Source organism: Kogia breviceps, chromosome 1 (assembly GCF_026419965.1).
Source record: "Kogia breviceps isolate mKogBre1 chromosome 1, mKogBre1 haplotype 1, whole genome shotgun sequence".
Taxonomy (NCBI): Eukaryota; Metazoa; Chordata; class Mammalia; order Artiodactyla; family Physeteridae; genus Kogia; species Kogia breviceps.
Genome location: NC_081310.1, coordinates 904,753 through 932,162, shown reverse-complemented (window position 1 = coordinate 932,162; position 27,410 = coordinate 904,753). Strand labels below are relative to the sequence as shown.

Sequence of the window (27,410 nt, the reverse complement as noted above, 5' to 3'; positions counted from 1 at the left end):
CCCCTGGTGGCGTCTGCCCAGAGCAAGGTCTGCCGCAGCTACCCGCCCCCCCCCCCCCCAGCCATCCCCTCCAGCCCTGCACACATCTGATAGGCAGAGGAGACATTCAGAGGGAACGCCCCATCTGTCTCCACCCACTCCCATCCTGTGGACAGAAGATCTTATGAACAAAGCCACTCATTCTAGATGCTCCTGGAGGTCATTTCTTCAACTTTTTGGAGAGGTATTTGTGGAACTTTCCAGATTACCTCAGAAGGAACCTGTGTGTTACCTGACCGGTCCAGAGAGTGTTGTTTTGGTTGTTTGTTTGTTTCCCAGACAACCCTAAGCTGACTTGGGGTGCCCTTTCTGACACTATCGAGGCAGATGGAAAACACCTCCAGCCCCTCTGCTGCCCGTGTGGAGGAGGGGGGCCCACGAGGGCGTGTGCCACCCGCTGTCCCCGTGTGATGAGCCCCCCACAGACCTTTGTGCAGTCCAGACAGGGGCCACCGTGTGAAATGAGTGATTAAGTGTTGCTTCTTTTTTTTTTTTTTTTTCCCTTCAAAATGCTGACTTCAAATCCCTATTTTTTTCCAGGTCTACGAGGTAAGACACTCACTCCTCTCCGTTTTCTCTTTGCCTTTGCCATACCCTCCCCACCTCCAGAGCAAGCCCCTCTCCCTAAACAGAGACGGCCACCCACGAGACTAACCGTGACCACCTCCGCCAAGCCCCTAACGCGCCCGCCCCACCCCCCCACCCCGCATGTCCATCCACGGCCACCCCATGAGGACAGAGGAGAGGTCTGGCCGGGCACCGAGCGGAAGGGCTCTGCCTCCTGCCCGGCCCCGACCCCGTTCCAAAGTCCACCTGTTATAAAAGCAGTCAGACCGCGCTCCCCCCTGTCCGGAAAGCGGGCGCCCTGATCTTTTGATCCATCAAACCCTGGAAGCCCCAAATGGAAGAGATTGCCAGAGGCCAGTTCAGTTTGAGGGTGGCCTCAAGATTTAGCTCTGCAGTGAGATGAACCAGAGAGAGAGGTGAGCGCTGGACCTCAGGTTACTCTAAAGCCCTCTGAGCAGCCATGGGGTTTCCAAAGACCTTTCGGGGATTAGGGTATAAAAGTCTAAGACAAACAGGAAGTGAACCCAGAATTTCCATGACAAACCAGACACGTTAAGGTCCACTCAAGCCCTATCCCGACATTGTGCTGGCTGTTGTGAGGACAGGAAACACGGAGTCTGTGAGCTCAAGGAGTCTGCAGAATTGCCAGGGAGACAAAAATACTGCCCATATAAAACTGGTAACAATCCAGCAGTGTCAAATGCTGAATTCAGTGAGTGAGGCTCAGGGAGCTCCGACGAGAGGCCCGTTCCGGAAGGCAGGCCCCAGGGGGCTAAAGCTACGGAGCTGGGATCCTGACCCTGACGGGCAGAGAGGGGTATGCAGAGCTTCCCGCAGACCCTGATCGGAAGGGGCGGCAGGCAGGGAGCAGTTCCCTCCCCCAGAGCCTGACCGAGGGGTACAGGGAGGAAGGACCTGAATGCAGGGGATTACTGAGACTTGAGTCTTAGTGCAGCGTCGCCCCAGGTGAGTTCCACACCAGCCCTTCGAGATGCTCGGATCTGAGGAACGCTGCCTTCTACACGCACGTATCTCAGGACAGAGTCCCGGTTCATTTTGCTGGATCCACTGTTTCCGGAGCTCATTTGCCCACAGAATCCCTCACCACATCACACCACACAATGCACTGCCCAGCAGTTCTGCTCTGGGGACACAGAACCACACAGAGAGCACTGTTCCCACTAAGGATCTCGGTGATCTTAGAGGGCGAGTGCTTCCGGCAGGCGGGTGCTTCCGGCAGGCGGGTGTCACAGGACCTGTTCCTGCACGCACGCACACGCAAACGCACACACTAACTCATTCATACACAAACATTCATACACGCTGATATACACATACACACACACGCGCACACGGCTTCCCGGGAGCCAGGGGCTAGAGAAGTCTTCATCGGGTTGAAAGTCAGGGAGCCCGAGTCCTAGTCCCAGGTCTCCGCCTCTGCAGAGAACGGTGCTTCCTGACACTCTGAGCCACGTGATGGCGTGTCCCCCGCGCACACACACTCCCTCCCTCACACCCCCAACACCAGATGGGTCTTCCTGTGTCCCGCCTGGTAGAGACCCTGTGACACACCCCGCCGGCAGCGCCAGCCACCACCTGCAGCTTTCCCAGACTCCGGCAGACACACGTGGAAAGAGTGCCCTCAGATTTGCACTCTCTCCTCTTCGTGCCCCAGCGACCTGGTTTGCTTTGACCCCTCCTTTACTCTCTGTGTCCGGCTGCGGCTCCTTCTCTCCCCGTGTGTGTGCGCATGCTAAATGGATGCATGTGACGGGTGTGGGACAGAACCCTGGTCTCCCTCCCTCGCCCCTAACACCCAGCTCATCAACAGCCAAGACCAGGCCAGTCACGGTCAGATTAGAATGCCCTGCGTACTCGGAGGACATGCTGGCAGGTGTCCCTTATTCTGGGACATTTGAGTGGAAAGAGTCAAAAACACTTGTATCTGGTGGTTTTCACCATCCTGTAATGTGCGGAGCACAGGAGCCACTAAAAGAAGCTTGGTTCCACTCCCTTCTGTTGATTCCACAGAACCGTAGTGTACGTTTCTGGTGCGTAGATTCTGATCCGATGAGCCCTGCTCAGAGGTGGGTCCTGAGGCCCAGGTGAGCCAGACTGCAGACGGAGCAGTTGCTGGTCTGCGGGAGAAGGTGGAATGGGGTCGCCGAGAGACACACCTTGTGTCCCGGGGCCTCCCCTCCGTCCCTTCACGGGTGCGGCTCCCCCACGGGGGAGGGAAGACCCAGAAAGTTCCCGTAGCACAGCAGCAAGTACCACCGTCTCTCAGCCCGAATTCCTAAGCGAGTCTCCCGTCCGTATTCCATGAAGCCAGTGAAGCTTTTGGGGGAGGCCTGATTACCGACACATTCCTGCCTCCGGCCTCTGTCTCAGAAGCCCCTCCGCCCTCACCGTCTCCAGCGCGGAGCCCTGACTGCTCTCTCCCCGGATCTGCTTTGTTCTAGCTCCGAAGTTCCTTCAACAAAGCCTTCAGCATAAAGAAGGGGCCCAAGTCCGCTTCCTCCTACTCTGACATCGAGGAGATCGCCACGCCCGACTCCTCGGCCCCCTCGTCCCCCAAACTGCAGCACCAGGCCACGGAGACCGCCTCGCCCTCCATCAAGTCCTCCGCCTCGTCCTCCGCGGGCCCCGACGCCCCCGAGTGAGTGCCCCCCACGGCAGCCCTCTCCCCGAGCAGTGGGACCGGTTCCCGCCCGCCACACGCGGGCTCGGCGTTGACGCCCGCCGCTCCCTGCCTCCTTCCAGGGGCCCCGCTCCCGCGGCCCCCCACGCCCGGCTGTTCCAGGGCAGCGAGGAGGAGGAGCCGGAGAAGAAGGAGGTGTCCGAGCTGCGCTCCGAGCTGTGGGAGAAGGAGATGAAGCTCACGGACATCCGCCTGGAAGCCCTCAACTCGGCCCACCAGCTGGACCAGCTGCGGGAGACCATGCACAACATGCAGGTCCGTCCCGGGCGGGGCCGCGGGGCGCGATTCCTGGACGGGGCGGGGCCGATGGGCGGGGCTTCAGGAGGGGCGGGGCTTCAGGAGGGGCGGGGCCGCGGGACCCGGCGGCCGAGGCTCCAGACCCCACCCCGCACCCACCCCCGTTCTTGCTGCAGTTGGAGGTGGACCTGCTGAAAGCTGAGAACGACCGGCTGAAGGTGGCCCCGGGGCCCTCGGCGAGCTCCGCTCCAGGACAGGCCCCGGGGTCCTCGGCTCTGCCGTCCCCTCGCCGCCCCCTGGGCCTGGCGCTCACCCATCCCTTCAGCCCGAGCCTCGCAGATACAGGTACCTGTGGGGGAGAGGGCCCTGCGCGGGTGGAGAGAAGGAAAGGGTTCGCCCCCGCTCGCTCTGGGGAGGCTTCCTTGGGTCAGGGACGTACCAGTGCTGCCGCCAAGCCGCTGCTGGTGTCCTGAGACAACGAGAGCTGTTGTGGTCCTAAGACCTTCATCACTGTTCAGGCTTGGTCTCCAGTTTCAATTTGGGGTTAGATAAAGACTTATCTGGAAAGCTTAGTGGCAGGAAGATGTAGGAAAGCCTGTGGATGCCCCTAGACCAGCAGCCCTCTTTCTCATTTCCAGACCTGTCTCCCATGGATGGTATCAGCACCTCTGGTCCAAAGGAGGAAGTGACTCTTCGGGTGGTCGTGAGGATGCCCCCACAGCACATCATCAAAGGGGTAAGGAACTTCGGGGGGGCGGGGAACACTGTCATTTCTACCCGAGGACATCTGGGCTCTAAGGACCCCCGAACCCACAGCACTCAGCTCCCAAGGCCTTTTGCGTTCTCCCCTTCTTGGAGCCGTCTCCCTTGGCCTCACAGGACCTGAAGCAGCAGGAGTTCTTCCTGGGGTGCAGCAAGGTCGGTGGGAGAGTTGACTGGAAGCTGCTGGATGACGCTGTTTTCCAGGTGTTCAAGGTAAGGGATGCGAGAACTCAGAGGGTCTGCTGGTCCTCCGACGACGCTGGGGTCTGGGGGGCTCTGAGGTTTTGCGCAGCCGTGCTCAGTGGGACAGACATCGCTCCTCCCCTTCCCCGTCGACTTCTGTGCCCTGAAGCGCTGGCTTCCTCGAGGCCTTCGTGTCTGTGTGTGTGTCCAGCTCCTCTCCTTTCTCTCCCTCCCGCCCCGTCAGGACTACATTTCTAAGATGGACCCGGCCTCGACGCTGGGACTGAGCACCGAGTCCATCCACGGCTACAGCGTCAGCCACGTGAAGCGGCTCCTGGATGCGGAGCCCCCGGAGCTGCCCCCCTGCCGCCGAGGGGTCAACAACATAGCAGTCTCCCTCAAGGGTCAGTCCCCGCTTCTGGGGGTGGGGCTGAGGGACGGGGGTGGAGGCCGTCGGGCGGCCCGTCCCGCGTTCCTTGAGCGAGAACTGGCTGAGGGGCCGCGGGGTGAAGGTCGCCGTGAGGCGCAGGATGAACGAGCCCGGTCCCGGCCTGTCCCAGGGATGTCGTCGTTTGCGGGACATTTCTGCCCGGCCTGGGCTTCCCCTCCGCCCACCCCCGTAGCGCACGGCCTGGCGGCTGCCGCGGACCCCCCAGGCCCCCCGGGTGAGGAGGGTGAGCCTCAGGGCCCCGCTCAGGCTCACGCCGCGGGGGGCTGGGGTCCAGGTCTCAAGGAGAAGTGTGTGGACAGCCTGGTGTTTGAGACGCTCATCCCCAAGCCCATGATGCAGCACTACATCGGTCTCCTGCTCAAGCACCGGCGCCTCGTCCTCTCCGGCCCCAGCGGCACTGGCAAGACGTACCTGGCCAACCGGCTGGCCGAGTACCTGGTGGAGCGCTCCGGCCGCGAGGCCACCGAGGGCATCGTCAGCACCTTCAACATGCACCAGCAGTCCTGCAAGGTGGCCGCCAGCCCGCCCGCCCCGTCCTCCCTCCCCTTCCCCGCCTCCGCCTTGACCTCCCTGCCCCTCGGTGACCCCCTTTCCCGTCCCAGCCCTGCTCCAGTCGCCCCCCTCCCCGGGCCTCCGGGAGCTCCCACCCCAGCGGGGACCGCGGTCCGCGCCCCGCCCCCTCGTGTCCCAGTGGCCTCGTCAGTCTCCCCGTTCTCTCTCATTTCCTTCCTTGCCACGATTTGTCTCTGGCTGTGGCCTTCCTCCAGGGAAGCACTCGGAACTGTCACCGCGGTGCTGTCCCCCGCCAGGTCCCGCCGCCTCCCCGGTTCCCCCCGACGCCGTGCCGTGGCTTCAGACCTTGGCCCCCGCTTCCGCCCCACGGGGAGGCGCGTCCCTTCGGAGCGGTTCCTGGTGTAGACCCATTGAAGAAAAGTGTGTGTGCCCCAACCCCGTGGGCTCTAGGGGCCCCACCGCTGCAGAAGGTTGCGTTGAGCCTTCGGGCCACTGCCGATCCGTCTGGGGTGGTGTCTTCCGTAGTGGCAGGTCCAAGCGCGTCAGACAGGAACCAAGGCCCCAGGGCATCCAGAGCCAGCTCAGCTTCTCTGAAACCCCTCTCTTCAAGGCTCATCCAGGGGCTCCCTGCTACCGAGTGTTGACCCACTGCCTTTCTTCATTTCAGGATCTGCAGCTGTACCTCTCCAACCTGGCTAACCAGATAGACCGGGAAACAGGAATCGGGGATGTCCCCCTGGTGATCCTACTGGATGACCTGAGCGAAGCGGGCTCCATCAGCGAGCTGGTCAACGGGGCCCTGACCTGCAAGTATCACAAATGGTGAGCTGGAGTCGGGACGAGCCTCCTCACAGCGGCAGCAGGAGAGCCCGGTCCAGCCCGAGCTATGAGCTTTCCGTGGGCGTCGGGGGGCGGGGGGGGTGCAGGGCAGAGAGCAAGCGTTCAGACAAGTCTAAGCAAGTCTTGCCTCTCGCTTTCCGCAGTCCCTATATCATAGGCACCACGAACCAGCCGGTGAAGATGACCCCCAACCACGGCCTGCATCTGAGCTTCAGGTAAGCACCGTGGCCGGGTGAGCCTTCCAGCCCCACCCGAGTCTGTAAACCAGTTCAGTCCAGGATGCGGCCAGAGGAGCAGCCGGAGGAAAGAGAAGCAGCGGGGCCCTGTGGGCTGGGGAGAGAGCAGGTGTGTGTGCTGTGTCAGTGCAGGGGGGGACGGACCCCCGAGGCAGGAAAGGGCCGTGAGACGGAGCGGTGCGGCTCCGTGGCGGAGGTTCAGGTTCTGCGCCCGCACGCCCCTCGTCCAGGCCAGTGAGGTCGGATGGCTCCCTGAGGGGCGTCCCCAACCCGAGAGTCGGCTCTGCGGCGGCCCTGAGTTCAGCGGACCCCATGGCCATTGGTGGCGGGAAGGGGGGGATGGGCCAGACACGCCCCCCACGCACTCGGCCCCACCCTCCGCCTCCCTGGCCGCAGGATGCTGACCTTCTCCAACAACGTGGAGCCCGCCAACGGCTTCCTGGTTCGCTACCTGAGGAGGAAGCTGGTGGAGTCGGACTGCGACGTGAACGCCAACAGGGAGGAGCTGCTGCGGGTGCTGGACTGGGTGCCCAAGCTGTGGTACCACCTGCACACCTTCCTGGAGAAGCACAGCACCTCGGACTTCCTCATCGGTAGGGCCCGCCCTACCATGGGCTCCTGCGCCACGCCTGGGGGCCGGGGGCGGGGGCGCTCGCTTTCCTCCTCGTGTCTTCAGCGCGTGGAGTCGCCGACCCCGTGCCTGCGCCCCCGGCGCAGTCCGCACCCCGAGTCAGCCGTCAGAGAGCTGACCCCTCGCCCTCGTTTCCCCACGATTACTGGGAAGAAGGGGGAAGGGGTTTCGGGGGAGTTGAAAGCTTCCCCTCGCTCCCCCACCTCCCGTCCACCCAGGGAGGCATCGTTCGCTCACGAGGCGACAAGCCAGGCTCTCAGCTCCCGCCCGCCCTGACCTCGGTCTCGGTGTAGCCTGGCCCTGCGCTCCTTTCAGCGCTGTGGTTATGAGACCCTCTGCCCGGTGTCAAGCAGTCAAGGGGGCAGATGACCCGGGGGAGAGAGCAAGGTTCTCGGCCATCTTCACGGCCCCATCCTCTTCCCAGGCCCCTGCTTCTTTCTGTCCTGCCCCATCGGCATTGAGGACTTCCGGACCTGGTTCATTGACCTGTGGAACAACTCCATCATCCCCTACCTGCAGGAAGGGGCCAAGGACGGCATCAAGGTGAGCCGGCCCGCGACTCCGCTCAGCCCAGACGCCAGGCTGGCCCGCCTCACAGAGCGGAGACGGGGTTAGACACAGGGCCACGGAGGTCTCCGGGGGCTCCTCCTGACAGGTCGGGTGAGGCACTGGACAGACCACGCCACTTTCCTGCCTTCGGCCGGCGTTCAGCAAAGCCTAAAGGACCACTGACGCTGGGGCCGTGTGTCCAGCCCTAGGCCTTGTGGCTCTGCTCTAGGGGTCAGGGCAGATGGAGAAATAATTGAGCAAAGAATGAAGTAAAACCCTGTTACAGCCGTAGCTCATTACTAACTGCTAGTAAAAATGTTACTCTGGCCAAGTTACTTAAGCTGTTTAATATCCTCACGTATAAAGAAGGAGGTGGTATAAATTCTGTTCTGCCTAAATCACTGGCAGTGTTGTGAAGGCAGATGAAATGCGTGTAGAAGTTACAGTAAGAACTTGGTGTGAAAGCAAAATGTCATTATTTCTAAAACCTCCTTAGTTTTCTCACCTGTTAATTAGAGCATGATCCAATGACCTGTGATGCAGTGACTAGACCCTGCTGGTCACGTATCATCCATAGAAGTAATGTGTCACTGTGATAGACACTGCCTGATAATATGGTAGATATGATCATATTGCATCTAGAGATGCAATGTATCATTATTCACTTAATTTGCATTATTATTAACAGTTTTCCAACTTACGTCATTTTTTTAAAGCTCTTTTGTGTTTTTTTAAAATTTGTTTATTTATTTTTGGCTGAGTTGGGTCTTTGTTGCTGCGAGGGCTGCTCTTCGTTGCGGTGTGTGGGCTTCTTATTGCCGTGGCTTCTCTTGTTGCGGAGCACGGGCTCTAGGCACGCGGGCTTCAGTAGTTGTGGCTCGTGGGCTCTAGAGCGCAGGCTCGGTAGTTGTGGCTCACGGGCTCTAGAGCACAGGCTCAGTAGTTGTGGCTCACGGGCCTAGGTGCTCCGCGGCACGTGGGATCTTCCCAGACCAGGGCTTGAACCCGTGTCCCCTACATTGGCAGGTGGATTCTTAACCACTGCGCCACCAGGGAAGCCCCCCAACTTACATCATTTTTACACAGATTTCAACGAAGGTGAAATTTCTTTCAAAAGGTCTTACTAAACTGAAAGAATTTTTTACCTGGAAAATAAAATCGTGGGGTCGTAAGATTTGTCCATGTTAAGTTTTAATGCAGTCTGCCAAGTTATCCTCCAAAATGGTTTCTACCAATTTATGCCAACTTATTTTACTTCCCTTGTTGGGAAGCTCAAAGGAAATCTCACAGGGATCAGAGCCTCAAGCTTTACGTTTGGGGAAGTACACACGCCATCAGGAGACTCCACGAACAAGCCTCTCATCTGCGGGTTCCTCCCCCAGTGATCACATTTCTCCTTCTCTCCAGGTTCACGGGCAGAAAGCCGCCTGGGAGGACCCTGTGGAGTGGGTCCGGGACACTCTTCCCTGGCCGTCAGCCCAACAAGACCAGTCAAAGCTGTACCACCTGCCCCCACCCACCGTGGGCCCTCACAGCATTGCTTCGCCCCCGGAGGACAGGACGGTCAAGGACAGCACCCCCAGCTCCCTGGACTCCGACCCGCTGGTGAGTAGAGGCTGCTCTAAGGCAAAGGTCAGAGTGTCACAGAACTGAACCCTCGTCCACAGCCCGCTAGGGCCCGGAGGCCGGGACAAGCATGAGGCCAGGGGGTGGGAAACTCTGGCCAGCAGGGCCCCGGGCTGAGCTACACAGAGTCACCGCCAGCAAGGTGTGTGCCCGCCAGCAAAGACCCGGGCCGGGCAGAGCCCAGGTGGGAACGGCAGCCAGAGCAGGTGAGCGGTGGGGCCCACGGGTGTTTGTCCTGCTGACGTCGCTGCTGCCTGGTGTCGTCCTGGCCGCTGCCGCAGTCCGGGGGCCTCAGGAGCCCTTAGAAAGTTAGCGGAGACGGGTGACAACCTAGGGGAAGTATCTGCAGTGCTAGTGACCAAGAGAGGATTGACACCCAGAACACGTGCGCCTCCCCCAAAACGGCCATGCAGAACAGCAATGGGCAAAGGAGGCGCGAGGGGCAGGCGTTGACTAGAGGAAATGCCTCTGGGGCATTTCCCTGGGGGCGCCGTGGTTAAGAATCCACCTGCCAAGGCAGGGGACACGGGTTCGAGCCCTGGCCCGGGAAGATCCCACGTGCCACAGAGCGGCTGGGCCCGCGCGCCACAACTGCTGACCCTGCGCTCTGGAGCCCGCGAGCCACAGCTACTGAAGCCCGCGCGCCTAGAGCCCGTGCTGCACGACAAGAGAAGCCACCGCGGTGAGAAGCCCGCGCACCGCAACGAAGAGGAGACCCCACTCGCTGCGACTAGAGAAAAGCGCGCGCGCAGCAACGAAGACCCAACGCGGCCATAAATAAATAAATAAATAAATAGATGAATTAATTTAAAGAATACTATTAAAAAAAGGGCCAGTGAAAACAGAAAAAGACCCTTCCCCCCTCTGATCACTGAGGAGACACGTATTGCAGCAAGGAGACGACTGCTTCATGTTTGCAGAAACGTGTGTGCGGAGGGGGAAGCTCGAGCCTTCCTTCTGCTGGTGGGGGCACCTGTCAGTCACCGTTTTGGAGGGTGATCTGGCAGAGGGTCTGAAAAGCTTAACGTGTGCAAACTCCAGGACCTTTTGCAATTTTACCTTTTCGAGTAGGAGATTCCTCTACTTTCGTCCTAAGACATTTTATTTAAATGTTGACCTTGTAGAAAACAGGTATCCTCTGTGTCAAAAGGCTTTTAAATCGGGAGGGTGCTAATATGGAAACAGAGGCTGGAAGGCAGAGCCATGGAGAGGCAACGAGGCTTCCTTAGCTGAATGGAGAGTCAGAGTCGTGAAGTGTTGAGGGAAACCGAGGGCAGAAGGGCGGGAGGTCGGACTTCCCCGGCGGTCCAGGGGTTAAGACTCCGCGCGCTTCCAATGCAAGGGGTGTGGGTTCGATCCCCGGTCGGGGAACTGAGATCCCACGTGCCGCGCGGCACAGCTCAGGCCCCGCTGAAGTGATGGGGTGGGAGCTAGGGAGAAGCAGGTCCTAAGGGCAGCGGGTGCAGCCGCTGGGCCGTGGTCTGTTGCAAGGAGAGCCGTTAGACGGTCTCTGGGCCCTTCCCACCTCCTCCTGGGACTGGCCAGATCTGCGGGAGCGCTGCCACCTTGCAGGGCAGAGGTGTCTCTGCCCTCTGGCCTTCCCCGCACGTCGCAGCCAGAGCAGCCCCCTCTCTGCCCGGCACTCCCGAGGGCTGGTCCCCGCATTCGAGCTTACACGCAGGGTGGAAGCAGTCATCTTGGCCTCTTCCTGAACCAGCCGCAAACCCTCTGGGCTCTCAGCCCCTTGCAGACCCAGGACCAGACCCACAGTCTGATTTTCTATGTTTCCCAAAGTCCCAACTCTCCGTAACTGTCTCTCCGCCCCTCTTTAGATGGCCATGCTGCTGAAACTTCAGGAGGCTGCCAATTACATCGAGTCTCCAGACCGAGAAAGCATCCTGGACCCCAACCTCCAGGCCACGCTCTGAGGGCCCGGCGGCCAGTCACAGGACAGCAGGACGCGGACACTGCTGCATGCAGTGCGGCCTCCTCTTCCCCGCTTCCTCCTGGGCGCTGGCTCTGTGGCCACGAGGACAGGAGGGGGGAGGTGGAAGGAGGGGGCGGCTTCCTGGTGCTGCACCTTCAAGAACTCCCGGTGGGACTGGTGGGTGGACCTGTGTCCCCAGGTACATTTCCTGGCCTCCTCTTGTGACTTTGGGGAAAAGATGATCCTGGGTCTTTTTCCTTGATTTCTGGTCTCAATTACAAACCCCTGAGCTTCCTGGGGAGGGGTTCAGAAGATGTCGAACAAGCCTGCAGTGGTTCCTAACTGATGGTCACAGGCAACTCAGAGCCACGGCGCCGTGGGGGAATCTGCTGGGGGCGGCGGCGGCTCCCCAGACCTTCCCGCGGACCCTGCCCAGTTCCATCGCCACTGCCAACAGCTCTCCCCGCACCCCGAGATTTGGCTGCAGCCCAGAAAAAGAAGCATGTGACTTAAAAACGTTTAAATCAATCTGTAAAGGGTTTAAAAAACAAAACAAAAAAAAAAAAAGGAAAAGCTGAAGCTGGAGGGAGGAAATCCATTTGCCTGGGCAGAGAGCGTGCCGCCCGCCCTGCCCTCTGGACCGCATGGGGGCACCGACGAGACGGCTGTGATCTGAGAAGTTGCCAGACCCCAGAGGTGCCACCACAGCCTTCGGAGAAGCACGGCCGGCTCCACCTCAGCCTCCAATTTAACACGCATGAGTCAATCAACCCAATTTTTTTTACTTTTTAGTTTTGATTTTGTTTTGTTTCCATTTTCCCCTCCCATTTGCCTATTTATTCTCCTCCCCTTTTTTTGCTTTTTTCCCATTTCCTCCCACATCCACGAGATGCTCACGTTGCTTTTCCCAGTCGCTCTTTGGAGAGCCCGGTGCCACCTGACTGGCACCAGCTAGACACCTGCCGTGCCGCTGTGTCTGCCGCCCCTGGGGCTCACCTGGGACGTGAAGCAGCGGCTCGGCAGTGGGACGAGAGGGACCTCGAGGTCCCTTTTGAGAAAACACACGCTCTGCCTGGAGCCCGGCGGCCAGCCTCTGGAGGAGAGCGCATCGCCTCGCCCCGATACAGGATCTAATCTGAGCTTCCCTGTGCACTGGAGGAAAACCGGAAACTGGAAACCTCTCTGTCCTGTGGCCCGTGGAGCCCCTCGCTGCACTATTCTGATGGCGACCGCTTTGCCCAACTGAATCCAAAATCCCCAGCCGGCCTTGACTGTTGGTTTAGAACAAGTGACTAGTCCCTTAGGAGCGGACATCCACGCGAGATGCTCCCAGTCAGAACAGAAGGAGTTTGATTTGGTGGCAGAGATCTGCCTTCCAAAGGGATCCACTTTTTGCAGAAGTTGCCCTGAAGTTTTGGCAGTCCTGATTCCTTCATTGGACGAGCGCTTACAGGGCACTTACCGTGTACAAGTCACTAGGTTTAAAAAAAAACAAACAAAAAAAGACGTGGGCGCCTACGTTCACAGTCTAGTAGGAAACGTTAACTTCCGTTAAATGCACACATCTCCTTGTTTTCTGGACCTTCAGGATCACCTGAGAAATGGAGGCAGCCAGCGAGAAGCCCGTGATGAGCTGTCCAGCGCACAGGGTTGCCTGGTGAGGCTGCGGTTCTGGGCTCTGCAGACCGGGGGTGTGTGATGAGCCCGGGCCCAAGTGTTTGCTCTTCAGATCCCCAGGTAGCACGAGACCTTATCGGAACCTGCAGGCACACCGATCGCTAACCAGGATCGCTCTGTCCCGCCAAACCAAGGAGTGGCTGCATCTCAATCTTCAGATCAGAAGACTTTCATTTCGGTCCAAAAGGTGGTCCAGATTGCTCCCTCCAAAAGCTTCTGCGTTCACCTGGCGGCTCCCATGGGTGACGGGTTCGTCTCTGCTGGAGACGATGTCTGCTGATGCTGCTAGAGCCGTAGAGACCCCCAGCTCAGCCGGAAAATATGCAATTCTGAGCGGGAAGAGGCTGTTTGTCCAAGGATGGTGCTGACATCACTGCCTTAAGGTCTCTGCCGTGCAGAAGGAGGAGGCCCCGGAGCGGGGCGTTCTAGCTTGGAAGGACGGGGAAACACCCGAGCGGGCCTTCTCTGGGCTCTGGCCTCTCGCGGCCCCTCCCCGGCTGCAGTCCCGTGGCCGGGCTCAGGCTCCCAGCGCCGTCTCCACCCGGGGGCTGAGCCTTTCTCTCTGTTCTAGGTGCTGCCCAGCCAGTGCCTTCGGTCGTGGGCGTTAACTGGCTACTTGAGCAAAAGGAAAGGGGTGACCCTCTTCCTCCATTCCAACTGCCTCAGACCCCCAAAGCGGCTCCTGCTTCCCTGGTCACCGTGGACACCACCGCGAAGGTTCGTGGGTCCTCAGCTGGCTGGCTCTGGAGGCCTCGGGTTCCGGCGTTTTCACCCCCGTTCGCGGGCCCACCGCTCGGCTCTCGGCTGACTGCCGCGTTTGGCCCGGGCCTCCAGCCGCCTGCCTCCGGAAAGTGGGATCCCACCTGGCCAAGTGGCACTGCCCCTCCGCTCTCCCTCTGGAGCCGGGGCCCCCGGCTGTGGGCATGGAGGAGTCACGGTGACGTGGTGACCGGGGCCGGGACTCCTCACGGTGCTAGGACCCGCGGCGCGCTCATCCAGAGTCCTCTGGAGCTGAAGCCCGAGCCCCACTGCCTCCACCCTGGAGTGAGTGGCAAGTGCAGATCGACAGCACTCTCTCCCGCCTACACCCCTGCTTCTTGGTCGAGACCACCGGGATCCCTCAGAAAAAGAAAAGCTGGGTCCCAGGGCTAAACTCTCAACACCCAGCACCTTGAGGAGAATCAGGCCTCTCCAGGACTGGAGTGTGTGCGCCCTCCCCCCGCTCCAGCCCCCCGCCCCCACTCCTTTCCTCACCAAAGCCGGCGAGCAGACCACGTGGCTCAGTGCCCAGCCCCGCTGCAGGGCGGAGGTGCGGCCGCGGCCCCTCGTTCCTGGATCAAGGAGACCGACGCATTTTCTCCAGTGTATCTGTCCTCAGCCCCTGCCTAGGCACGAAAAATAAAGTACTAGGTGATGGAGGCCAGCAGAGGACCCATGTCTGTGTGTGTCTCTCTCACACGAGCAGCTGGCTGCTGCCACGCCCTATCTTCCGGGCTCCATCGAGTATTTTTTAAGACCTCTGCTTTGAGGCAGCTCTGCGGTGCTTCTCTCTGTGCGTGCGTGTCATCCCAGCGTCCTTGTCACGTGGTCGAAGCCTCGGGAAGCTGCGGGGAAGTGGGGTCTCCTGAGGTCCTGGGGAGCCGCTATTGCAGAGTCCTTAGTGGTTGACGTGCTAACCTTTGGTCACATGCTAAGCTTTGGTTCTCAATGGCCAACCTTCTCACTCATCCGCCCATACTCCTTAAGGACCCAAGACAAAACAGTGATTTTTAAAAAATTTTTTTATTTCTTGCTTTCTGGTTTTCCTGGTTTGGGCCTAATCTCACCATTTCTTCACTCCTAGCTCCCTGAGACAAGACTCCCAGTCTTCAGAGGGTCACTCTTCTGTCTCTGAGTTCACTTTATTTCCTGTACTTTTCCAAGAGGAGGAAGAAAGCAGTGGTGACCTGCCCCTTCTCACCAGCACCTCACACACACCAACCGTGCACAGAGGTGAAAGCTGCCTACATGAGTGGGGCTTGGCCCTGTGAGCTGGGATCAGGGCAAGCCTCCGTGCTGCTTTACGGACCCTTTATCGCAAGGCGTTTGGGAGAGGAAGTTGCGCTTGTCCTAACCACGCATTTAACGAGGCCTTCTTTCTAGGGCTAAAGTCATCTGGGTCACCAAGTGTAACTTCTCATCATACTTTTTTCCCTTTCCTTAATCCTGGGCCTTAACTAAGCTGAAGCTAGTAAGCGTAGACGCTAGTCTACTAGTAAGCAACGCCCCTCGACTGATGGGATGAAATGTGCTCTTCCGGAGGGTTCACTAGTGGAACCCCAGTACTCCCTTATGATGACTGATAACTACTAGTGAGTTCTGGTCCATGGCCCCCACCAAGGAGGCCCTAAGAAAATGGTCTTAGGGACTCTGTGTGCCCAGAAGGCCAAAGCCTGAGCATAATGCCCTTTATAGTTGAATCCGTTTTATATATTCATGAGCCCTCAGTCAACCTGATCAGGGGTATAGGGGGCCGCCACCTTGGCTTGCCCACTGCTGAGGGTCCACGTGTGCGTGTCAGCTCAGCCCAGCCTGGAGCAAGTGCTCCAGCCACAGACCCTGCGAGAGACGGCACGGTCTGAACGTGAGGACACCAAGAGAAATTTGCAAGCTGCAGAAATACCACCACAGTGGAAAATTAAGCCTGTGTGTACGGGATCCTCCCAGTCTGGTGTTTTGGTTCTTTCTTAGTGGTTATGCCACGGAGAGTTTTCTGTGACAGGCGTGGTCATGGAAGTAAGTGAACACTTGGTCCCTTGATTCATCTCTCTCCTTTTTTTTTTTTTGGCTGTGCCCCTCGGCTTGCAGGATCTGAGTTCCCCGAGCAGGGATTGAACCCAGGCCACAGCAGTGAAAGCGCCGAGTCCTAACCACTGGGCCGCCAGGGAATTCCCACGTCTTTCTTTTTTTTTTTTCTTTTTTTGCCTCCTCTCAACTGTTTATTCTGATTTCTCGACAAGCGAGTTAATTGGATAGGCCCCCGTGACAGACATTTCATACTCAAATTCATAGCTTTCTGCCAAAACAACATATTGTGTGCTGCTATATTTTCTGCGTCGGAACTGGGAACTGATGCCCACCTCTTTCATTTCTTAATATGTTCTCACATATGTTTCCAGATCAGCAGTGCTGGCAGCATCTGAGGACTGGTTAGAAATGAAGTTCTCAGAACCCATCCCGGACCTGTTGAGTCAGAAAGTGGGGAGAAGTCCCAGTGATTCGTGTTTTAACGAACCTCTTGGTAATTCTGCACACTACAGTTTGCACCTCACTGTGTTCGGGAAAGCCAAGGGTCAGAGTCCCCACACTGGGGCTTTAGGACCAAAAATAAGGTCCTAGGTTATAGTTCAGACTTTAACATTAGTTTCAGAGTGTTCTCATGCTTCCTCGTGATTCTGTTTTTCCTTTCATTTAACAGAAAGGACGGGTACGTGTGCCTTTGGGCAGAAGTGAGGGGGAATGCTTGCATCTCCTAGTCAAACGCAAGCTTCGGAGAAAAATGTCATGGCTCTGAGATCCGTAAGGGGCTTCCCAGGGGGACGCAGTGGGAGAGCTCTTCCAGGTAGCTCTTCTGCTGGGTGACGTGTCTCCTCGGCCTTTCTCTGGCGATATAATAGGATGAGAACGGTTTAAAAATGTGACTTGCATTTCCAGGAAAACTTCTCTTAGCAGCATCCCTCGCCTTTGCCCCCGGTTCTAAAGGGCACTGCCAGGTCTGAGAACCTGCCAGAACCTCCTGCCCGCCGCCCCCCACCCCCGCCACACCCACCCCGGCCCTGCTCAGTCGGCAGGAGAAAGGTTGAGGCAGTGGAGCGCCAAGTCGCTGGGGCCACCCATCCTTACCCCGCACCAGGACACACAACTAACTGCTCATGGCGATAGAATTAAAATAAACTTCTTTTAATCTGAAAGGAGCTTCATAGCTTTCCAAACTCACAGACCCCGGCTGGTGGGGCCGTGTGGGAGATGAGGTGCACACGACTGGTTTTGTTTCAAGTTGGTCCGTTTTCCCCGTGAGAGCACTTGTGGGGGGAGGGCGAAGAACCGCCTGCCCTTGGGCCTCCTGGGCTCGGGGGCCGAGCGGCTGGGGGAGGGCGAGAAGGCGAGTGAGGTCACCCCGGCTCCTTCGCCCGGGTCCTTCGCCCGGCTCCTGCGGGGTCTCCCCGCAGCCGGGCGCGTCCTGTGTCTCCAGACAGATGTGGACGGGAAGGCAGCGGTTCCCATCCCAGCCCCATCCCAGCCCGTCTCTGGGCCACTGCTGTGCGAGCGCCTCCCGCTTGCTGGTTTTTGGTTGTTTTTTTTTTTCTAACAGAACAATCTTTTTCTCAAACGCATTCCAGCCCCCGCTGGGTTTCTTTCCTTGTCCCTAGCGCGCCTGTCCCGTTTTAGGCAGCGCTGTTTGTGTGATGGAATCTTGTTTCTCGAGCACACGGCGACCCTCAGGGGAAGGTGGGCAGGGATCTTTGCAACACTTTTTAAAAAAAATTTATTGTGCACAAACCCCCAAACCAGGATGTGTGTGTGTCTGTGTGTTTATGGTTTTTATCACTGGCCCTCCCTCTTTCAACCTACCCCGCCCCCCTTTATATCTGATGTAGAGAACGTGAGCCGTTGTACATAGTTGCGGTAACAATCATAAAGAGAGCCGGGCTGTGCCCTCAGTGATCCATCTTAAATAACAAAGTGGTTGAAAGTTAAGTCCATGCCGGGCCGCAGAAGAGGCCTTCCTCCATCACTGCCAGAGGCCCCTCGCCTGGGCCCTCTGTCCATCGGGCATGTCTCCTCCCACCAAGAGTCACCTGTTTGATGCCATTTGCATTTCAATAAAGTTATCTTCTGTGTTGTCCTATAGCTCTCTCCAGCTCCCTCTGTCTGGTTTCTGTTTCCATTTATCTTCTGGCCCGGGCCTTGATGGGGAAGGTCATTTGCCAAACCCAGAGGTAAGAGCCACCTGCCTGGATATTTGATCCTCAGCCCTAAGCAGGACCCTCTCGGCCCCTTTGGTTGAGGGTGGGGTGGGGTCCTGCTTGCAGACGGGACGCAGCCTCCTTCACCACAACTCGAAACTTCCAGCCCAGACCTCGGGGCTCTTTGAATCCTCCATCCACGGCCTCAATGTGTGAAAACATACGACCCTCTGGACTTGCCTAAGTTTTCTTCTTGGAGTAAAAGTGACTAAACCTCTGAGAAAAGAAGCTGTTCTAATAGAGTTCTGCTTCTCCTGGCCACTGAAAGAAGGAAAATAGGAAGTCCTACTCTGCCCTACCGTGGAACTGTGGCATCCAAAAGGGCATCTTTCCCCTACGAAATTGTGGTGACACAAGCCACCTCTGCCCTCTAGTAGGAGATGGCAAGTGGCTTTAGAGCTCTCCTCAAAATAAATAATCGAGGAGTCATTCTTTCGGAAGAATACTCAGGCGAGGTGACTTAATTCCTGTGACCAGCTTAGCCTCTGAAGTCTTAGAACTGGGCTGGGAATTGCTAACTGGTTTCCTTTGCCACTTGGGAAGGAGTCGTGGTTCCTAGAAACGTTTTCAAGGCACTTAACCTGAACAGCTTACTAAGAAATGCCTGTCCCCACTTGCTCTGACCCTGGCACTCCAAGGACAGCCCCATCCCTGTGCCGCCGCGTGCTTGCCCCTGTCCTGCACTGCTAACCCCTCTCGGCAGTCCTCTCCACTTGCTCCAGGCTTTCGGGGTGTCTCTGCACCTTGGGCCATGTCCCCGAGCAGCCAGGATGGCCATAGTAACTGCTTATCCCTCCACCCCGTAAGGTCCAGCCATAATTTCCCTGGGAAAAAAAAACTCTACTTTCTCAGCTAGTAGGACTTATTCTCAATAGGACTTGTAAGCACTTACTCTGGACGGAATTCCCTTTCCCACGCTGCTCTCTCCTGGCCAGCCACGGTCCAACCTTGAGGTTGGGTTCATCCACCCGAAAAACCAATGGACTCCCCACTGCCCAGTCCACGCAGATTCCTTCCCCCGACCTTCGGATTCCTGAGGCTAAGAGATGAAGACTCTCACTTGTTTCGGGGCAAAAGCGGCTGGTTTGAAAGAGGAGCTAATGCCGACCCTCTCCTTAAAGCCTCGTCCACCCATCCCCATCCCACCCTCTCCTGACTTGGTATCTTACGCGTGAAGGACCCGTGCATGTGGAGTCAACAGGGGACGAGCTGCGTTCCTGGCGAGGCTGCCCAGCCGCCTTTAAGCCGCGGGAGAAACCCCACCTCCTGGACCCCCGGCCAGGTTCCTGCGGAGACGGCGCAGTTCTCGTCCCCGCGGCAGGTGGCGCTGTCTCCGGAGGCTCGGGCCGCGGCCCCGCCCTCGCGCGCTTGCCGGGCCAGTGCGCAGGCACGGCCTCGCGGATTGGCCGCGCGCAGGAGCCGTCCGGCGGCGGCGGGTTGGGCTGCGGGGCTGGCGCGCGGCGCGGAGCAAGATGGCGGCGGCGGCGGCAGCTGGTGCGGGCTCCGGGCTGCCGGGGCCGGTGGCCCAAGGGCTGAAGGAGGCGTTGGTGGACACGCTCACCGGGATCCTGTCCCCGGTGCAGGAGGTGCGGGCGGCCGCCGAGGAGCAGATTAAGGTGCTGGAGGTGACGGAGGGTGAGTGAGGCGGGCCGTCGCGAGGGCGGCGGGTCTGGGCCGCGCTGACCACTGGCCGCGCTTCGGCCGGAGGCTGGGCCCGGGGAGGTCGGGGGCCGGGGAGGCCTGGGGCCGCTGGGGCCCGGCCGGGCGGAGCGCGGAGCCGGGGGCGCCGGGCAGGGGCTCGGGGCCGGAATGGGGGGGGGGCGGGGGCGGGGGCGCGTTCTCCGCCGGACTGCGGGCCTGGGCGCGGCTGTCAGCTGGGGGCCTGGCGGGGCCTCCGCACGTTTCCCCGGGAATCCATCACGCCTGTGCGGCCGCCTCCCCTCCCCGCCGCGTCCCCGCCGGTTTTCGGAGCGGCCGGCACTGTTCGGAGGAGCCGATCGTTCTTTGTCTTTGTGTCTTTGTCCCCCTCCTCCTATTGGAAGCTTGAAAGTGATGGAGGAGAAAACAAACCGTAGGCTTGAGGTTGTTCTTCAGTTCCTGCCGAGGGGACCTTTCTCCAGGCCCGGGGCAGCCACGCTCCGAAGATCATTAGGTCCTGAAACAGGAGGAGGGAAATCCGCTCGGGGTTTATGTCAGGAATACGTCTGGCCTGTCGGGGCTTCGCTGGCAGAACTCCAAACCTGTGGACTCCTCCAGCTCAGCAGGACGGTCCCACCACCTCTCAGAGTGTCCGTAGGAGTTGGCCCGCCTACGGACTGAGGGTTTCTATTGAAAAGAACTTAAGACAAAGCTCACTTAAATTTAATTTTATATTCTCCCGCAGCATGAGAGAGCTCTTGAAGAACTAAATTATCTCTATTGGAAATACGTTGAGATTTGGGATCCTAGCAGGTTAAGGACCATTTTGAAGACCCAGCTGTAATTGGCAGTGTCTTGTGAAATGTTAGATCCTATAAGAGGAGCCGTGCACAGATTGACCTGTAGGAGTTATTACAGCCTACTGGGTGAAATTCCTTTATTCATGCTAACGTCTCTGCCTCGCTTGCGCGTGAAGGAGAAAGGGTGACAGAGCAAAGGAACCTCATAACATTCAAGTTGCTACTTGAATAAAGTTGAAGGTCCGGTACCTTCCCTGAGTGACACCCAGGGTTCCCCGTGCCCCAGGCATAGGTCTGGTGCTTTCCTACAAAAGGTGAACCTTCGCTCGTGTTTCAGCTGTCCAGCAGCAGCTCCGATTGGGCTCTGATCCCTTCGACTCTAGCCAACACCATGGTCTCATCTAGGCAAAGTCAGTTATCATCTTCTTGAGATCTTCTTGAAGTTCTACTCTCTTACTTCATCTTTTTGGGTCTCAAAATAAGAAGTTAAACAGAAGTGCAGAATTTTGCATTTGATCTAGGCCACTGATGGGAATAGATTCTCTCTCTCCCTCTCACACACAGACACACGCACCCCCCACCCCCACCCCATCACTTACCGGGAGCCTGCTGCCAGTGTGCTGTGAGCCATGGAGAGGGTTTGACACAGCAGCCTGCTGTCGGTGACCCAGTAGGAAGGCATGTGACTCACAGGTTTGGGATGTGATGTGCAGGGTTGAATCAAGTCTGTGGAGTTGAATGTGGTACTTTGGACCCTTTGGGGGTTGTTTGTGTTTTTAAATAGTCTAATTTCTTTTGTTTATTGAAAAACTATAGAAATCCACCCCTTTCAGTAACCTCTTTTTGAGATGGCGGATGGTGATCCGTTCCTCTGATACAGTACCTTGCTTCTCTCCTTTCCTCTCTTGTGGCCTTTCACAAGTTGTTTTTTGCCATGGGGTCCAGAGTACCTCCTGTGTTCTCTTCAGTCTGAATGTCACACATTTCCTTTGCGCGGCCGGTTTCTTTTCCTTTAATGAAAGCAGAGCTCGTGCCTCCCAGCCCGGCTTTAGCCAGCTGTCTGGTCTGAGGAGGCGTGCAGGGCCTCGCTCCCACTGTTACAACAGCCTGCAGGTCTAGGCGAGCAGCAGCTCTTGCAAGTGAATGAATCTTTTCCACTCCTTTGGAGTTGCTTCGTGTTTTAGTTTTATCCTAGTAGAAGAAACCTTGCTTTCTGGTCCTAGGAAACACACTTCCTTAAAACATGGAGTTGATGGGGAATCTGGGAGTTGGTGTCTATTATTATGTGTGTTCTTTCGATCCTTTTTTGGTTCCAGGAGGCCCAAGATTGGATGACAACCAGATCTGGTTGTTTCTAGCCCTTCTGTCCCCTCAAATAACCACTGTCTGTATGAGCCTTATTATTGCCTCACGTGGGAGACTGGTCCCAACCGATCCTTAAGATTAACCCATCTATTCCCTTTGACAAAGGGAACAATTTCTAATTTAGTTTGGGGGGAAAGACACAGGTCAACTGTCAACTCCCTGTTAAGTGGACAGATAAGAGAGGTTGCCATGCTCTGACCAGATTCTGGAGTAGAGGAGATTTTAAGAAGCAGTTATCTTAGAAAATTGGGGTGCTGGAGCCCACAGTATATCCAGGTCACTCAGTCTGCCAGCTGGTATTTTCCAGGAAATAACTTGCCTATTATTATCGGTTACCGTGTTTTCCAGAACGGGAACCTGTCCTCTTAAGCCGAGGAACGGTATGTATGTCACAGATCCACCTGACTCGTATAGTGGGCTAATTCTGAAAGGATGAAGATAGGCTCTGCCCACCAGCCTGGTGTCCTGGGATGCTTTTCTTAAGCTCCTGTGCTTGCTGTTTGCCCTAGTCACTTGGAATCTGAGGGGAACCCAGCACACCTTTCGGACTAGTGAAAGCCTATTTAACAGGGCTAAGTGGCAGAGGAGATGGTGCCACAGCCACCTTCTTCAGGCAGCACCCACGTCCTGAACTGAGAAACTTATTACTTGAAAGTTGGAGGTTCCTCTGCTATACAGTATTCCAGCAGATAATTGGTACCCTTTTGTTTCCTTAGAAAGACTGAGATTTTGAGTTTGTAGGAATTTAGTTCTACCTCAGTAAAGTAAGAATTAGTCTTTTTGATCTGTCAGAGCATTCTTCTAATTCCATTTTATTTATTAGGTGGGATCATATCAAGCATCTTATAAACAGTGATTAAAGAGAAGGAAAGTTTGTGAGCTGCCAAAGCTCTCTTACGTCAACGTCTGATGTTCTCTACTCAGCTTTATGAGCTCTTTTTGGTGTGACTTACTTACAAGATCGTGACTTTTGACAGTGTCAGCTCTTTTTTTTTGGTGTATTTATGGTTGACTTTTTTTATATCTTAGAACGAAGTTATTTCCTTTTTTTTCTTCTCTGTTTACTGTCCTCTAAGAGCAGCATCACCTGAGCGGTGGAGTGTGTTGCCTTCATTCTAAAGCTTTAATTCTCCAGGCCGGCCAGTGTAGCCGAGACTTTCTTACATGACTCGATTTAGACCCTAGGTCATTTTCTTCTTTTAGTTATTTCTTTTGTCTGTTAGAAGTGAAGACATTTGGCCTTGACTTAGTGTTTTCTGTCTTGCTCCCAGCAGATGTGTCACAGAAGATACATTTTTTCTTTCCTCCCACCGCCATTATGTTGAGCTGGGGAGGGGGGGTTATCTCTCCCTCGCTTTTCCTGACATCCGACGCTGCTGAGACACGTGCTGACTCCCCATCTTAGGTGCCTAGAGATGATCCTGCTGGTGCAAGTTTGCTTTCTGGTTCTCATGGGCGCTTTTCTGGCTCTCTTCCAGTGTAGCGTAAACACTGTCACCTGCGAAGGGAGCCCTCCAGGATCCAGACGCGCTGCTGGGCGTGTGGCGGGCACTGAGCCGAGCGGAAGGCGGCCGCGCTCGGAACAAGGCCAGTGGTGCGGTTTTCTTTTTCCTTTCAGCTGTGGTTTTGTGAGAAACCCTGTGAGAAAGGGGGACTTCTCCAGAGCTCTCCTCAGAAGCCCCTGCTTCCCAGACAGGTCCTGTCCCCAGTTCTTCCTGGTAGGAGCCTTCCTGACTGTCCAAGCCTCATGTCTCCAGTCGACCCTTAAGACCGGGAGCATGTGTTTCTCAGCTTATCCTTTCTCCTCCATGCTCTCCTTTGCATCTTCCCTTCTCAGCCAAGTTACAGAAGGATCGTGTTCTTGCCACGTGGGGTGGAATGAGAGAAAGAGGAGCGAGCAGAACCAGAGAGGGCGCCAGAGACTAGAAGGCCAGAGAACGATTAAGGGGAGAGCACAAGGTTCCTTAGGGAGTCAGAGGCTGCCGCTGGGGGCTGGGTTAAAGGGTGATCCAGAGCCACTTAGAGGCAGGCTGCAAACCCCCGTTAACCGGGCAGCTCTGTCCTCATCCACCTTGGCAAAGGGAACTGGAGAAATTAAATTTCTTAACGAAAATGGCTTTAGAAAGCTAACTCTATACAGCCCACTTGAGAATGTCCCCCTTTGGCCTAACTTCATAGATTGAATCTTAGTTTAGTCTGGAATTGGTCCTTTTCAAGCAAGACAGAATAAAACAGCTCTGTCTGTGTCTCTTGTGTTTTCCCCGCCTTAATCGCCCCAAAGTAAGTCGTTCAGCTGTTCTTTCTAATGCTTTCTAAAGACGTGTTAATTTCAGAAAAACTGGAAATCCCCCAACACACGCTAAAATATAAGTACTTTTTGCTTTATGGATATACTTAGTTATACTTCATCAAAAAATATTGTATGATCTCTGTTAAGTGAATGTCTGTAAATAGGATTTTTCCTACTCCACAGCAGCCATCAGTGGATAAGGCAGTGGTGTTGATCAGAGTTCAAGTCAGTCAGAGAACCTGAGGGGTTTTTCTGGCTTTTCATCCTGTGAGTTTTATAGAGCACAGGGTTCATCACCTGCACCCCACCACTGTCATGTCTTGTCAGTGACGCTCATACAGCTTTTAGGTAAACTAAAATTAAACTAAAAATAAAATTAAATTTTATGATATGAAACTCTTTTATGGCGACTGATATCCTGCATTTCTAATGGGTGTATGGTCTCGACAGACTAAGTTAGGTTAAATACAATAATAAGTGACGTTTCCCCTCTTACACCTGCCTGTAACCTAATGCACACGAGCTCTTTGTCTTTGAATTTGGGGGGGCTCCGAACCAGAGTCGGTCACGTCACTGTTTTTGAAACTCTGGGAGCCTGTAGGGAAGAAAATCTATTCTGTTTATCCATTCTGTTTTAAAAATTTGTCTTTAGATGATACTCTTTGAAGATTTTCCTTCCCATTAAAGCTTTTGAACAGAGAATCATGTTTTTCGAACTTTCAAGCTTCTCCTTCCCTACGTGGAGGAAATAAACTTTCAGAGAAGATCCGTTCTATAGTGCTTGTTGTGGGTGTGAATCCCCCGGCCGACTTAGGTTTCTGGGCTCCCACATGGATCTTCATCTTCTAAGGATCTCTCACCGTCACCGTCTTTTACAGTCTCAGGGATGTGTGAGGCACGGTGATTGGTGGAAACGGGGGGGTGTGATCTTTGATAGGTTCCTAGACAAGATGAATTTGAATATTGTGTTGGAATAAGAGCTCCCAAGTACTGCCATCTTCACCAGGTACGACCACCTCCTGGCACTCCGGTGGGAAGCATGTATTCACACGGAGCTTTTCTTTAACAAGAGTGCACTTGAAGTTCTCAGGTTGATGAGAAAGGACCCCTGTGTAGAGCTTGCCTGGTCTTCCTGCTGTGGTGACTCTTCTGATTGGTGGGAGTGTGGACTGACGGAGAAGGCCCGGCTCCTTCTCCCTTCTGTGAGCCTCGGCGTGAACCCAACAGCAGTATCTGTGCTTATTGGGAGGAAATTGTTCCGATTGGTTTAAGCTTTATGGTCTCCACTCATGTTTCAAACCCTCCTCAAAAAGATCCTATTTTATACCTCAGTATCTTTTTCACACCTTATGATTAAAGGTTTTGTTTATCTTGATCTCATTACTTTGTACCTGTAGTGATGATCCAGAAATTGTACTCTTGGCAGGAACATTAAAAATGCATATCAGAGTGGTCCATGCGAGAGTTACCGAAGCAGTGCTGTAAGGGAAAACGCTGTGTGGCCTAGGTAGTCTGTGAGGACGTTTATAGTCACCCCGAAGGACCTCATGTAGGCTCACCGGAATTGGTTGACAGCACCCAGGGAGCTAAGCCTGGGTAGACAGTGACATTCTCAGCAGACTTAGGGCCGTAAAGTTAGCATCCTTTGTCACACCAGGTATCTGAAGTCAAAGGAAGTCTGGGAGCCTTACGGAGCGTTGGCCACGACATGCTGGGATCTTAGTTCCCTGACCAGGGATCGAACCCATGTCCCCTGCCGTGGAAGCTCAGAGTCTTAACCACTGGACCGCCAGGGAAGACCCCACACATGCATTTTAGAGTGCTTTTTTCCATTAAACTTGCATATTGGTTGGTATCTGAGAGGTCTTCCTAAATTAGGTCTGACTCATCTGTGTTTTAGTCCATTTGGAAAGTTGATTCCCATATCTTTGGGTGGTAGGCACCTACTGTTTATTCTGTTAAAAATGGGTTTTTAGGGCTTCCCTGGTGGCGCAGCGGTTGAGAGTCCGCCCGCCGATGCAGGGGACGCGGGTTCATGCCCCGGTCCGGGAGGATCCCACGTGCCGCGGAGCGGCTGGGCCCGTGAGCCGTGGCCGCTGCGCCCGCACGTCCGGAGCCTGTGCTCCGCAACGGCAGAGGCCACGGCGGTGAGAGGCCCGCGTAAGGCTGAAGTAGCCAGATTAACCTAAGAATTAGAATGGATTTCAGTATCTTTAGAGGTAATTCTGCAGGTGTGAAGTGTTTGCTTGTGATTTAATCACTTAATAAATGCTTTAGAAAGAATGTGGTGGCTTTTTCGGTGGTCTTGCGAAAATTCTCCTCTCCTGAGTGAAATGATAGGTGCCGTAAGGTTGTAGCAGTAACTGAAGCTTAAAATAAGGGTGTAATAAGAAAGAGTTAAGAATCTAAGAATTCAGTAAGGTAGCATAAATTAAAAAGACAAAAAATTAAAATATAAAAAACAATAGCCTTCATATACACAAACAGTAAAAGGTTAGGGAATATAATGGTGGTTTTTAAAAAACCCTTTACAATAGCAACAAAAAGATTAAATACTTAGGAATAAAATTAACAGGAAACGTGCAAAAACCTATTAGGGGAAACTTTGTAAACATTCCTGAAAGCCTTAAAAGCAGACATGAAACGGAAAGGTGTGCGCTGTCCTTGGATAGGACAGCTCAGCATTCTAGATGAGTGAGAAAGGTTGATTATGAAGTTCATAGAAAAATAAGCTTGGAAGAAATAGCTGCAGAAACACCAAAAAAGGAAAACTGTGAGGAGGGAGTAGTTCTACCAGACATTAAAACATTATGTAAAGCCTCTGTAATTAAAATAAGCAGCGTGGCACTGGCACACAAATAGGCGAATAGAACTGTGGAATAACATAGAAAGTCCGGAAGTAGACACAGGTAACTGTGGAAATGTAGTGGCATCTCAAATCATTAGGGTGAAGATGGACCTTTTAATAAAGGTGCTGGGACAATTGGGTAGCCATTTGGAATTAGATCAGTATCTCACCATGCAAAAAAATTAGCTTCAAATGATTAGGAATCTAAATATTTAAAACATGAGACCATAAAAGTTTTAGAAGAAAGTATGGGTGAATTTTTCTTTATCCTTGGCATAAAGAAAGGCTTTCTAACTATGACTCAAAATCCGGAGGCAGTAAAGGATTGATAAATTTGACTCCATTAAAATTTTAATTTTCATGACAAAAAAACACCATATAGGGCTTCCCTGGTGGCACAGTGGTTGAGAGTCCGCCTGCCGATGCAGGGGACGCAGGTTCGTGCCCCAGTCCGGGAAGATCCCACATGCCGCGGAGCGGCTGGGCCCGTGAGCCGTGGCCGCTGAGCCTGCGCGTCCGGAACC

At 55.3% G+C, this 27,410-nt stretch overlaps 2 protein-coding genes across 13 annotated transcripts in view; both read left to right on the top strand.

Annotated features, from left to right (window-relative positions):
• Positions 1-14,365, top strand: part of NAV1 (neuron navigator 1) — a 209,578-nt gene extending 195,213 nt beyond the window's left edge. For 6 of the 7 annotated variants that reach the window (XM_059059033.2, XM_067027116.1, XM_059059054.2 and 3 more), the window contains 13 exons: positions 3,069-3,265; positions 3,370-3,562; positions 3,721-3,889; positions 4,183-4,280; positions 4,424-4,519; positions 4,734-4,893; positions 5,215-5,450; positions 6,121-6,275; positions 6,437-6,508; positions 6,926-7,122; positions 7,585-7,703; positions 9,117-9,314; positions 11,168-14,365. In XM_059059033.2, coding sequence (XP_058915016.1) covers positions 3,069-3,265; positions 3,370-3,562; positions 3,721-3,889; positions 4,183-4,280; positions 4,424-4,519; positions 4,734-4,893; positions 5,215-5,450; positions 6,121-6,275; positions 6,437-6,508; positions 6,926-7,122; positions 7,585-7,703; positions 9,117-9,314; positions 11,168-11,263 — 1,986 coding nt within the window. In that variant the 3' untranslated portion in view covers positions 11,264-14,365. The remainder of the gene's footprint in view (positions 1-3,068; positions 3,266-3,369; positions 3,563-3,720; positions 3,890-4,182; positions 4,281-4,423; positions 4,520-4,733; positions 4,894-5,214; positions 5,451-6,120; positions 6,276-6,436; positions 6,509-6,925; positions 7,123-7,584; positions 7,704-9,116; positions 9,315-11,167) is intronic. The other variant, XR_010839241.1, reaches the window with a different exon arrangement.
• Positions 14,366-19,367: 5,002 nt separating this feature from the next.
• The window catches only part of IPO9 (importin 9), a 45,872-nt gene continuing 37,829 nt past the window's right edge, over positions 19,368-27,410 (top strand). For 3 of the 6 annotated variants that reach the window (XM_067027000.1, XM_067026993.1, XM_067026989.1), the window contains exon 1: positions 19,381-19,580. In XM_067027000.1, the coding sequence (XP_066883101.1) occupies positions 19,418-19,580 (163 nt within the window). In that variant the 5' untranslated portion in view covers positions 19,381-19,417. Of the gene's footprint in view, positions 19,581-23,232; positions 23,343-27,410 lie in introns of those variants that run through there. The other 3 variants (XM_059059594.2, XM_067027009.1, XM_067027014.1) reach the window with 3 other exon arrangements.